The sequence below is a fragment of the Eutrigla gurnardus genome, assembly GCF_963514095.1.
Source record: "Eutrigla gurnardus genome assembly, chromosome: 18".
In the NCBI taxonomy this organism is placed as follows: domain Eukaryota; kingdom Metazoa; phylum Chordata; class Actinopteri; order Perciformes; family Triglidae; genus Eutrigla; species Eutrigla gurnardus.
In genome coordinates this window covers 4,897,990-4,911,980 of record NC_139929.1, presented here as the reverse complement: position 1 = coordinate 4,911,980, position 13,991 = coordinate 4,897,990, and the positions used below count along the sequence as shown (strand labels likewise).

At 46.0% G+C, this 13,991-nt stretch overlaps 1 protein-coding gene across 13 annotated transcripts in view; it reads left to right on the top strand.

Annotated features, from left to right (window-relative positions):
* The window catches only part of kiaa1217 (KIAA1217 ortholog), a 91,521-nt gene that overhangs the window by 55,347 nt on the left and 22,183 nt on the right, over positions 1 to 13,991 (top strand). For 12 of the 13 annotated variants that reach the window (XM_084033447.1, XM_084033449.1, XM_084033444.1 and 9 more), the window contains one exon: positions 12,050 to 12,230. In XM_084033447.1, the coding sequence (XP_083889573.1) occupies positions 12,050 to 12,230 (181 nt within the window). Of the gene's footprint in view, positions 1 to 10,854; positions 10,939 to 12,049; positions 12,231 to 13,991 lie in introns of those variants that run through there. The other variant, XM_084033438.1, reaches the window with a different exon arrangement.

The window sequence follows — 13,991 nt, the reverse complement described above, 5'->3', positions numbered from 1 at the left end:
TGGTATTTAATGCTAATATATTGCATTTTATTGCTTGATTTGTTCAGTGCATGCAGCCAGAGGATGGCTATTGTCTTTTCTTGGGTTATAGATCATTTATTAGAAGGGGTTGCTGTCAAGAGAAAAACAATGTCATTATTTAGCTTTTTGAACTTCCTTCCTCAGCTGTTAAAACACTTAAACAAGAGAAGGGAGATAAAAAATGACATGGCACTGTTAAAATAGATTTTTTGGGGGGGGGATGAAACCCCCTCATGTGTTATTCAGATGTTGGGACTGGGAGCGAGATGTTGAGCGGTGATGGCTCTTGAATTCTATCGGGGGGGGGGAAAGAAGATACAAGATGCTGTCAGAGACAGCGGACCGGTTTGAGCTTGAGTCTCTGGCAAATGAACGCCGCGCTGATTAATGAAAAAACGACTGACTGAGGAGCTCGTCTGGCGTAATCTAATTCAGGATGTCAGGATGAACGTGATCGCTCACCGCTCATGCAGACGGCAGGAAAAGTGAAATGAAACAAAACAAATTTGATATGCTACTTGAGGAATTAGTCATCTAGAGGCCCGGGGAGGTGTAATTTGCTTTGAGGGAGGGGGGGAAAAGCAGCAAGAAAACAAGTCAAGCAGCTGATAGATGATGTGAGACGAAGGTTCTCACGCAGGTATGTTAGAAAGTGCTGACCGTACAGGAAAAACCACCTCAGTGGCAACAATGCACGCTTCGGAGGTGGGAAAGAATTGTCTCCGGAGGTTTGAGTTACAGAAGGGCGGGGATGCATCAAGGTCAAGTGGAGGTCGGGAAGATGATATCGCTTCGGTCTTGAAAGGAGGATGACCCCAGTCCACACACACACACACACACACACACACACTGACTGGCTGAGCCTTATATAAGGAACCCCTCGGTTCTTCCCCGTCTCCTCCTCTGATCTTTAAACCCACAACAAAAGCGAGTGGTTTAATTTCCTCCTCTGCTCATCGGGCCTGCAAAGACCTGGATCCCACCCAAGGGAGATGGGATAATATTCTGCCGGGCCTGACCGCCACCCATCCTCTCATCCGTCTCTCTCCCTCTCTCCCTCTCTTCACGAACTGAACTGCTCGACCGATCACAGACACATAAACGCTCACGGAAATGTCCTTTCTTCTGCCCGAGTGTCTGTGTGTGATGAGCTGTGACTCGCGAGGCCCCCTGGTTTCTCTGCAGAGTGGAGCGTCCATGTATACAGCTGTGGTTACCAGAGAGACAGACAGGTCTGTCACACCACCTCCCCTCCCCTCCCCCAAACTGTGATAATCCGTCGGCTGACGGGAGCAACAGTAGCAGTGCGTGTGTCAAAATAGGTTAACTGTTTTCCAGTGATTTGTTCTGACAGGTGTTCTTCGCCTCCAGAATGTGGTTCAGTGTGTAAGCGGGATGTGTCAGGTGTTTCTCTCTGCTCCAATAAGAGCGAGAATCAGATTCTAGTGCAGGAAAGATGAGGAAAAACTGTCTTATATCGTATGTTTGTATATCTTATATTTGCTCCAGACATTTCAACTTAAAAAGTACATTTTTTTGGGTGAAAATCTTTCGGCCGTCAACTCACGTTTTTTGGTCCAACGTGCCATGCAGACCTTGAAATTGAAAGCACATCATTTTAACGCATACTGACGTTTATGATGTTTTGTTTTTGTCTCCATTAAACACGATCCGTCGCAGATAACTGTCTTCTAATACATCATGTTGTCGGGTTATTGCTGGCAAAGTACCGTGGAAGTACTGTATTGTTTATGTTCATATTTATTTATCCATCAAAGTCAAAGCTTCTTTAATGTTAAAAGGGTTTTTTTAATAAAGGAGTTATAGAGGAAAAGTGGGCTGATGATGATGATAATAAACTTGCGTTAATGTCTCATCTTTATATAACGACATAAATATACTTCATGGGAACAAAAAAAAGAAAAACACATTGGAAAAAGGATCGCAAAAGATCACATTAAACTGCTTCATTTAGCAACAACACAAATAAGATGGCATCCTCCCACTGATTCATGTTGAACAAAGCCACGTACATGCAGCTCATGCGTCTTTCATACACAGTAAATATGCTGCAAACTCTCCCTCCCAGTCTCTTCGAGGCGTTTGCAACATCGGGCCGATCCCCCGCATACTTCTCTCTGTGGGTTCCTGGCCACGCTACACTCTGGCTCCGCAGAACCAAGGTCGGCTAGATAACGCCGGCTCGGAGCATGCATTACCTCCCTGCAAGAGATGCGATCAAAGACACAAAGACACAGCGAGGGAGTTTTTCGGTGGGGAGTGTTGCTCCCGTTTAAACGTCAAAAAAGTAAGAAAATAGAATCACTCATTGTCTTTCTGCTCCTGGCACCGCGATCACGCAGTAAGAGTCGAGGTGATCTGCTAAGCAGCACACGTGCACACTGAAACATTTATGCCCGCTCACAAAAGACCTCTTTGTCAAAGGCCTTTATTGCACCTTGTGTCTGAAATCACACAATCGGACACTTGTGTGCGGCAGGTCTGCGGCGAAAACATCTGTTTTCAATCACCCGACCTTCCTCCGCTGACCGTCGGGAGCTGCTTTCTTCAAATAGCATCTGCCACCTCTGCATGAAGTGACACTTTGAGAGCTAACACAAACAAGCACCACGAGGTTAATGACGGGCATGCACCGGCCTGCCAGTTAATGTGGGGGGGAGGGGGGTGTTTTAGGGGTGCAGCACCCCCAACTGAGAGGACAAGTGGTCCAGGGAGCGGCGCCAAGGCCACGTCTGAGCCAGAGTGTGGTGGAGGCGATGGGGAGGGGGGGGGGGGGGGGTTAAGCCTCTCTGACAGAAGGCCCTGATGGACCTGCCTCTGATCACTGCTGATAATGAGTCAAGCCAGACAGAATTTTACACACAAACGCAACGCCAGCGTGTTAATCGGACCAGCTAATCAGGTCTGAGCTCTTTTTTTCCAGTCGTACGGCTCTGCAGCTTTAGAAGACAACAGGAGTCGGGGAGTTGTCTCCACAGGCGCGTCGTTACCGGGATTCCTTAAAACGTTCACTTTTTCTTGACAGGTTTGCGGAGAACGGAGGTGAAAAGTCCTCCGACCTCCTTGACCTTACATTCCTATGGGTGCAATTAAGCGAGTTTGTCAATACTGTAGTTACAGCCTGAGGAACATTCCTTGACTTTTTTTCTTTCTTTTTTTTATCATCTTGGCTGTTGCTGAAGCAGAGTTATGTTGCTAACTACACCAGCATAGTGCTGGGGGGAAAACACATGTAAGGCTTTTAATGCAATAATATTAGGACTATATATGGCTATAAATGATGTAAATACAGTCTGCCACCTCATACTGTGAGATTAGTTGCATTGCCAGTTGCCTGCAAGCTCTCAACCCTCAAATGTCACTTTTCCCATCATTCACCTGCTTGGTTGGTCATTTCTGGTTGTTTGGTACTTGAAGGAGGCACTAGACTACATCTAGTCCCTCATTAGACTTGAGGAACTTGTTTACTTTGCTGAGTCATCAATCTAATGCACACAACATCTCCGCTGTTTTGGTGTTGCAGCTCCAGTTTGAGAATATTTTCATTTTAATGGCTGCAGGCACACCTGTTCACATCTTTTCATTTATTGTGAGTGTAATGACCTCTGGATCCAGTGTTGTTTTTCTCTATCTATACCTCTTTTTTTTGTGGTTTTGCAAGTCTTTGCATGCAGCCTGACATCTGGCCTCCACCTTGGGCCAAAAGGTATGAGCCTCACTTCAAAAGAGCAAATCAGACACAGAGGACCGGCTCCAAGCATCTGGCCTCGAACCTTATTTTTGATCTCCCGTGCTTTTATATTCCTTTATTTCCAGTCGTTCCCTCCGCCTCCTCGGTGGAGACAAAAGGGTGGAGCGTTGGTGTGGGACGGATGGCAGCTCAAAGTCTGACCTGCTTTTCTAAATGTTTAAAATACACTTTCAACAGATAGAACAGGGTTTTCACTAAACAAGATGACACAGGCGACAGGGAACACCTGGAATATGAGTAAGTATACAGTGGGAAAGTATATGTATGTCAGGCATCGGCAGCTAATGGAATCGGTAATAAATCAGATTATTTGACAGGAGTGAAGCATGCGCTGCAGTTCATCACAGCACCTCCTCCTCGGGTCGTAATCTACCTCAACTCTAGGCTCGTGTTTAAAGTATTCGTATCCCTTGCCACGTTTGGTTTGGTTTGCTACTTGACACGGTGTTCACATGGTCGCTAAGCAACCAGGTCAGGTCAGCATCAGTGGGTCCATGGCTTTATCACATGTGGATGGAGCTGAGAGGACTGTGTGTGTGTGTGTGTGTGTGTGTGTGTAAGCAGTGTTTCTTATTGTATCAGAGGTAAAAAATAAGTCCATCATTGAGGGAAAAAAACAGATAACCATAGAAAATAGTCATAATTTATCCTTCAAGGACAAAATAAACTGTAGCTGACAGAGTTTACATAATAGAAACGTTGAATGCTATCCATCAAGTTAGATTAAAACTTCCGTTTACTACTGATTATCTGACTTTTTTTTTTTTTTTACACACAGGCTCATAGATAAACTCCTCTTGGAGAGAGCTGGTATAATAAATCTTCAGCTCAGTGGAGGAATGTATGTGGTCTTCAGCGTCTTGTTAATTAGGCATGGATAGCAGAGCCATTATCGGGGCTGGTTTCAGGGGACGACAAAAAGGAGACTTTGACAAAATACTGTGGTTTAAAACCGGGCGTTACGTTATCGTCAAATAAAGGTGCGGGACGAGAATCCTGCCCCCTTTGATGGCATTAGATCAGTATGTGCGTTTACATGATGTCGTGGAGGATGCGGGACTCCGGTTTCTCCGGAGAGAAGAAAGCCCTCTTTGTTTTCGGTGACCACAACTTCTGAGCCGCACACACACACACACACACACACACACATTCTCAGATATGCACCCAGAGAGGCTCAAATTAGACCTGGAAGGCGATTTTCTTCTTTCCCCCCAGGAGAGACTCTCTCTGGAGGCGGTTCATGTGAGGACGTGTCAAATAAAAAGGCCATCGGAAATATGAGCACGGCTTAGTCCACGTGTGTGTATATATATATATATATATATATATAGATGGGTGCTCTTTGTGTTTCATTACAAAGGGATCCTGCGTGGGTGTGCGTGCGTGAGTTAATCAAACATTTATTGCATTATTCTGGGATGCTGTAAGTGTTCGGAGACATTAAATGCACTCGCGTTGAAGTGATTTTTTAAGAAACAAGTCTCGACAGATCGCGGTCCTGCATCCCCATTGGCAAATAGTTTTGCACGTATTTGTTTGGTAGGAGAGACGCGGCGAGTGAGGAGGCTTAATGTGTGCAAATCATTGCATGCTAGACTAGTTGGTCCGCCGCTCTCGTTCCAAGTCTGGACCTGCAGTCTCGTGTAACGCCTCGACTCCGATGCGTGGCTCAAAAACCGCAACACGGCAACCTGTCAATACTAAGTTAATGCACCGCAACACAAATTGCTCTTCCTGTAATTATTCCAACGATCTTAAGCGTAAAATATGCGCTCAGAATCCAAAACGAGGGATATTTTAGCATTGGTATGCCGGCTGTGTGAGGCCTGCTGAGTGTATCTCATGGACTCTGGGGTTCCCTAAGGTGGAGCGGGGGTCTTATCTCCTCCGGACACGAGTGTCGTCCCCTTCTGTCTTCAGCCGCTGCCCAGGGCCAGCGAGATGGAAGCAGAGATTGGACATGGGGATTAGTGTTGGACCTGCCGTTTTAAGATAACATGTATATTTTGAATGGAAACTTTTTAAAAGCAGTCTCAGGGATCAGATTTTTTTTCGCACTCAGAAATACTCGACTGCAGCATTTTGTGCAGATGTTTCCCCCCCCCTCCATTCTCAAAAACTCGATCTCTGCCTTGCACATTGGATGCATAATGCAGACGCACAAACAATGACTTTTCCCTCCCGCTGTCTGCCGTGTGTGTGTGTGTTTTGTGGAGTTGGATAGTTGTGGGGCGGTGTGTGTGTGTGTGTTGGATGGGGGGGCATCTGCTGCGAGTTAGAGCAGAAAAGGGAAGGGAGTCGGACGGAGCGGCTGTACAGAGCAAGCGCTACAAGGGCTGAAATAACAGCGGAGGAAGTGACTCGTGTTTCCAGTCACCGCCGGGAGGAGATCGCCACCGGTTTGATATGGTAAATGCAACATTTTAAGCTTTTTTGAGATCCACTTAAAGTGTTTTCTATAACGACTCCACTTTTCAAACTCCAGAAAAGCTCAGATCACATATGTGACGGACACGCGGGGTTGACTTTGGTAAACCTCTCCCAATTCGGGAGGAGTGGGCGATGTCTGCCGGTGATAACCGTGACTAACTCGTGTGTGCGTGAGTGGATGAAATCAATTGGACGGTGTGCCTCAGTTGTTGCAAATGTCAGTGGAGGAAGAGATAGTCATCTCGCCTCCCCTCCTGCGCCGGGTCAACAGACGCAGGCGTTGCGGTCTGAACGACAGATCTGATTACATTTTAATGCCGATGTGATATTTTATTACAGTTATTGTCTGTCTTTTGATTGTACATTTTGTAAGATTGGTGGGCGTCACAACTTCTGGGCTGTTCCAAACGCACGCCCACAAAAAAAATCATCTGCTCTTAACGCACTAATTAACAAGCGAGGCCCGTTTTTCTGAAAAGGTCATCCGCGGATTTGGATGAAGGGATTAGAGGAGGAATGCGTCGGAGGGCGGGAGGGAGAGCGGGGTACGGTAGCGATGAATGGGAATGGATGACTAAGGGGGGATTTCGGTATAATGTCATTAAGGCCGGGGGAGACAAAGGATGATGGTCTGCTCGCAGACAGCATATGGACTCGGCGCTGACTTGTTGATTGACGGGGGAGGGCTTTACCATTCAGAGTTGCTGCAGAAGCAATGAATTTTATTGCCTTTTTAAACTTGTAATGATTAAAACTTTTGTAGGTTTGTGCCTGACTTTCATTTCTGTTGGACAAGGACACAAAATTGAATGCATACCCCATTAACCCAGCGCTCTAACGTGGTATAACATGAATTCTGTGAGGGCTTAACAGTCCACATCGCCACCGTCTTCTGTTTACGTGTTTGTCATACATATACGGTAATTACAGTTTCTTCCTCGAGCCTCTTTACATTTGGAAGCTGTGATCACAACATTGGGGTTTTTTTTGTGTTTAAAGCGACACCGCAAGCCTCCGCCTCCACCGCCGTGTTTACATTCTTTCACGATATAGAATGAGTCATTGGAACTCGTTTTTCTGGTTACCTGCGTCGTGTGTGTTTGTTCACCCTGTGTACATAAGAGACGATGCCTGAACGCACGCTATTGTAGCTGGACCCTGGAGGTGGCTGGAGATAAACACAGAGATATCTTATCTTTGGCTTTTTTTCTTCTTTTTTTTTGACCTGAGACAGATCTCCCAAAATTCTGTCAACCCATGAAAGCCAAGCTATATTATGAGAAAGCTGTTATAACCTGGACTTTGTTGGTTATGTAAGATAGGAGGCACCAATCAGTGGGCTTTGTGTAGGCGGGCAGCAGGTGTGCATGATGCTCTGGTTGGGGAGGGGGAGGCATTATTGTTTGCAATCATGATTGACTTTAATCGGCCCGCCTCGACGCCGCATGTCAGCCTGTCTGTCTGTCAGGGGGCCGGGTGATATAACATCATCCGTCCTGCTCGGTGAAATGGTGGCACATTGTCCCTTTAGTGTGAAATAATAAGGCACCCGTGCTCTACGTGCACGCTCAGGTACCGGGAAAAGATGGCGTTGTGATTTGAATTTCTATTTTGGGACCGCCGACACGCGAAGGCAGTCCTGAGCTTTCCTCATAACGACAGCGTGCTGTTTGTCCGACCGCTGTTGCGTAAACGGTTTTCAGGATGTCCTGGGTTCGGGTCAGATTTTCTGGAACAATGGCCTGACTCACCCATGCGTGGCCTCAGTCTCTCCTTGTAGCCCTCTCTTTCAAACACAGGCAGCACACATTTCAACTGCTTTTTTAATTCATCCATTTAATATAAACGGGGGTCAAACGGGTGCTGGAAATCCTTCAAAACACTTTTTAGTGTGGTGTTTTCAAGGTTTGAAAAGTGCTTGGATTTCGAATAAAGTGCTTGAAATGTATGGTCTATGTGATGAAATATGATATAACACAGAGAAAAGAAGATCTCCATATTTGAGGGAATGAAAACAGTGTTTCCTGACATTTTTGCATGAAAAATTATCAAAATAATCAGTGATTATATTTTTTATCTGTTCTCTCTTCTGTAAAAAGCTGTCTCCAAACATCACGTTGGTTGTTTACAGGACATCTCATTTAATGTGATGAACAAGTGCAATAATATGTAGACGGAATACTGAGTATTGTATTGTATAATCATATTAATAAGAATGATAATTCATTTTATTTATGGCCGCCTTTCTAAACACTCAAAATCAAACAATTAGGGCATCAATCAAACATTCATAAGAGCGAGTAAAGCGTAATAAAACAGTGTACGAGGAGCAACTGAATTAAAGAGAGGCTTGTCTGAATAGATATGTTTTCACATGAGATTTGAAGGTTGGAATATAAATATACAAATATGTATGTTTACCACAGCTGGAAGGTGCTGGAAAAGCATGAAAATGCACCTTGACATGCTTGAAAAGTGCTTCAAGCGGCGTTCAAGACTACTAGAAACCTTAAAGACCTCGGGCTCGATGGCCCGAGGGCGATGTTTGCCGGGGTGAAGCAGTTTTGCATCCTCGCCGCACGATTCAAGCGATTACATGAGACATTTCTTCTGGAACCTGCTCCAACATGCTAGAATCATAATGAGTATTTGTCAAAAGTTGTCTAACAACCGTCCGACACGGCTGCAGAGATTCACAACACCGACCCCGCCATCTTTGCAGCAGACAATCTCTTGATTTCTCTGACACTTTGGAGATTTATTCTCCCGATGCGTTTCTCCTCCAGGGGCTCTTTTCATGACTCCATAACTTGTCATATTCCCGTGTATGAGCGAACGTCCGGATCTCAGTTCCTCATTCATCACGGCTGTCAGAGCAAATGTGGCGTGGAGATGGAGCCGCCGCTGCTGAAAAGGCAGAATCCCAGGCTGCGTGGTGGTGGTGGTGGTGGTGGGGGGGGTCACTGGTGTGGAATGTACTGTAGGTGCAAGCGGGTTGAAGCAGGGTTTTTTTTCACGGTGCGAATCAGAGGTCGGCCTGCGGTTTTTCACATCTGGACGTGAAAGCGGGAAGTGGTTAGCGGGGACAGGAAGTGGCTTTCCGGTGTGCGGTATCAGACGTAGCTATTGTCAGAATGGTGATCTCGGCGTGCGAGAAAGTGAGAGGGAGGGAGGGAGACGGAGGAGTTCATCTGAACTAAACTGTTGACCTTTGGAGGAGACACCTCATTTGTCAGATGTAGACTGTGTGGAGTGCTGTAACTTAATTACCTCTTCCCACTGGGAGGCAGAAGGTCTCATTTGCAATTTCCTCCACTTTTAAATGTGACTGCTTCCGCTTGGAACCATCTCTTCTTCCCCCCGTGCGGTTCTCCTCCTCCAGCCGTGGCGTTGGGACTATTTGAACGTGTCAGATGTGAAAGCAACACTTTAAATGAAGCGTACTTCAAAGTCTACAATTTGGATGCACAGGCATTTGAGTGGAGTAGTGTGAGCTTCAATAGCTCAATACCACACTCATAAATCTTATTATGATGAGTATGAAGCTGGATCTGGGAGACAGTTAGCGTAGCTTAGCATAAAGACTTGAAACGGGGGGAAACAGCTAGCCTGGCTCCATATAAAAGTCCTATTCTATCTTCTTCTAATCTGACAGGAAGGACAAAAATATATATAACTGCACATTAGCTGACAGTGGAATCATATTATGATGTTTTCTTTTAGTTTTTCAAAATAAATTAATTATTCGTGCACTAAACTGGTGAAACGTGTTCGTTACGCAAACATTTTTACAAGTTAAAGATGCAGGATTTTCCTCCTCCGCTTTAAGTATTTCAGGAAAATATTAGATTACTGCTGCCAGACCAGTCACATGACATGATCCCGACCTGCAGGTGACGGAGGAAGCCGATGTGAGTCAACATTCCCGAGGGTGACACAGTAGCATCGAGATGATAGTACAACGTGGGAGGGCTGTTTTCGGACCCGCCACCATTCAATACGCTCATAAATCATTCAGCGACCGGGGTTCATATTCCCCGACACATGTCGGGTTTCAGGTGACGCGTCAACTCCGTGTGACCCTTCTGTTATAAAAGGTCATTATCGTCATGTATTAACATATTCATGCACTATTTTTTTTTATTCATGTATTTTTAATCCGCGGGCGCTGCAGCCTAAGCAAATTTTAAGGGAATTACAGGAGTTGTTGAGCGGTGACTCGGCAGTTTTGCATGCTGTGTCAAGTCGTCACATGCAGTACGTGCCTGCATACGATAACTCGGCAAATATCACATGGGGATGCTTGGAAATACTCCAGGGATATTGCATAATACTGATGGTGGTAATTAATTTAAATATTTAAGAGAAATGATTTTAATGCTCTCTATGTCAGTACTCATTAAGCTCCAATCATCTTCTACCATGTAAACGTAATACTTGTGTGAGGTTAGCGTCTCCTTTTAGCCTCTTTCCACTTTCCTTTGGTGTTCTGTTGATTGATTTGTTTCCATGGTTCCTCTGTTTTGTTTGATGGCCATTTCTCTTTTTTTTCTCTCGTTGGCAAGACTTCACTATTTTGCGTTTTTTTTTTTCTCTTCTTTTCTTCGTCTCTCCTTTTTTTTCTCTCCCATCAGTGTTTGCAGGGCATGCTCTCCTCCCTTCACTCTGAGCTTGACATTCAGAGGTACTTGATGAAAATCCAATTGCCCCGCAGAGTTAGTCAGCATTTTCTATCTTATCTGCATCATGCCATTGTGTGTGTGTGTGTGTGTGTGTGTGTGTGTGTGTGTTGCATGCATGCATCCTCTCTAACATCTGCCGTGTGACCTTGTTCCCCACCCTCGTACCTTCGTGCCTCTTCTCATCTGACCTGTCTGTGCCTGCCAAGCACACTTGTCTGGCTGCCAGGATAAACCAGTTCTGGCCATGAAAGCTCTCACAAATGTTAACTGCACTTAGTATGAGATGCTTGAGTTCTTTATTTTATTCCATGCATGTGTGTGTGTGTGTGTGTGTGTGTGTGTGTGTGTGTGAGAGAGAACAGCAGCAACATGTGCATGCAGGTGTGTGCTCCAGATCACCTGCAGGACCCGGCCTCGTGTCTCCAGCTGCATCAGCTCGACAGCACCAACGCTAGGGAAGAAGAGCATCTCATAAAGAGCCCAGTGTTCCCTGACCTCTCCGGTTTACCCCCATGTGGTGCAGATCGCCTTACAGCGCCGCACAAAAGCTCAATGGACTCCGTAGTCACACATCGTCTTATTGTAGCGCTGGCTCGGGGATGCTGTGTCATGTAGATCCAGTTACAGGAAAGCCAACTCATCTTCGGGTCTCGATGACATGATTTGTGATCCTTAATCAGCAGTAAAAAATAAATAAATTCATCTTCTTTAGTCCCCCACATCGTAGGTTTCAGTTTGATGTTTTTCAGTGTGTCATCACAGGATTTAAACTGATTGAAAAGCTCTTTTGTACGCCGTTCGCTGTAAGACCCGGGCTCCTTCGGGTGCAGATGAAATGCTCGGTAGCGTTCCGGTTGCTGTGATGTTCGTGTGGGACAGAGCAGTGTCATATATATATCAGTAATAACCGCTCTGCGTGACTGCAGTCGTCTGGTTTTTCACGAGTGCTCGACATCAAAGGTGCTTTATTCCGGCTCGCCAAATAATCGGAACGCTTTCACGCTGCCGGAGCGGCGGAGACGTTTTTCTAACTGCATCACATCTCAAAGTGTGTGTTTGAAAGTGCTTGCATGTGCTGTATCATTGTGTGTGTGCAATAATGTGTCTAACTCTTACCGTCTCCCCCCCCCCACTCCCCTTCCAGAGCAGAAGCCCAAAGCACGGCCCGCAGCCCGGCGTCGGCGACCAGGTGGACCACCTATCCCTGGACTCGTTGGACACCATGTCTGAGGCCGACGCACCCACAGGCTTCACCCGCGGCAGCCGGGTCCGTGCCAGCCTCCCCGTGGTGCGATCGACCAATCAGACGAAGGACCGCTCACTCGGTATGTGACGGCGGTTCAAAAGTTAAAAAAACTTTATATATGCGGTCTATTAAGAACTTAGTGAGAATAAAAAGACTCTATCTGAAATCTTAATTTGTCTGAATAGACGGAGGTGAAAGTGAATTGACGTTAATCCCTTTCGATAACCTGCATTTAGCAGCTCCTTTAGCGTAATCCTGGCACAAACTTTAGAACTTTCTGAAATAACTCCCAACCACAGCGTGATCTCACCGTTTCACCTTGTCCAAGTCTCTTTTTTTCCTCCCCGTCTCACTCCATCTATCTTCTCCCTCCCTCCCTCCCTCCCTCCCTTCCTTTCTCCACCTCAGCTCACAGCTCCCTTTTAATTAGAATTCATTTCCTCCGCAGTGAAAGATTAGGGAATCCATCCACAATATGCCATCGTGTTATTGACAGGATTAGAAATGGGTCGTCTTATCAACGCGGGGGAGCGCTTCATTTGCATCCGCACGTGGAATTAGGCTGCTGCATTTTGGGGGTTGAGAAAGTGGTGAAAAAAAAAAAAAAAAAAAAGAGTTTGAGAAAGTTCCCCAAACCCAAAAAGTGTGGAGTCTGAGCGGAGAGTCTTCAGAAGCAGCTCACGACTCAGCACGCCGTCTGCTGCCCGGATAATAGGGAGAGCGTCTGAATGGCGCTCCTTTGACCAAAGTGAAAATGAATGACACTATAGGGTGCCGTTTTCCACGCTTTTCACAGCGGCTTTTTGCTTGGGGAAGCAGAAATGTGAAACTTTACCGCACATGCATGTACACACACACACACACACACACACACACACACACACACACCAGCTCACTCTCTTGTTTTTTTTGCCTCTCAAAAAACATCAGGACAGAGCGTTGGGACAGTGGGGGGGTTATGGTGTGATAAAGGGGGAGGAGAGGAAAAAGGGGGCACCACTTAACTACAGTGTCCCTCCCACATGCACACACACACACACACACACACACACACACAGCTCACTGGGTCCCAACGGACATTCGGGGCTCAGTAGCCTGTATGGTAGGAGCTGTCGCGTGGGCTTCTTTTCCAGAGCGTCATACGACTTTACAGAGCAGGAAATCCTTAAAACCTCTAATGTGAGTATCGGATTTCATCCAGAGTGGCGTCATCTGTGTTGTCTTTATTTATCCTGTATGGCTTTTTTGTTGCATTATAAACTTTGCATTATAAACGGGCACAGGAGGATGTTTTTCAGGATTGCGCTTGGTTTAAACGTATAATTTTTTTTTTGTGTGTCTGGGAGAAATGTGGAAAATTCTTGCAGACTCCTCAGACAGTCTGCTGTGCCCGTTTGGTCAGGAAACCCACTGGCCATTTGCTTCCAATCCCCGAGTGAAACCAGGCGCTCAGGAATGCAACACGACTCTCGGCGAGAAAAAAACAAAAAGACCCTTTCAAACTTTTGTTGTGGCAAATAAATGAATCTTCGTTATGCGTACTGCCTCGTCATCAAGCTCATTTAATTGCCGACATCTGGGCGAAAAGCGACTGTTAACATAACAGCTCCCGGGAGGGGGAACGGAGGGATGGAGTTCTTCTAAGCGTTGCTACCCAGAAACCCAGACGGACCAGAAAGAGCAATGATGGACTCAGCAATTTTTATTTCCTGGATTTGCCCTCGCTCTGTCTAACCCCGTCTCGCGGAGCATGTAGGATCTTGTATAATATTTCACCGACATCTGGCAGCTTTTATTGACTATGTCCTTTTATGGGGGTTACACCAAGTGGAATCATTCC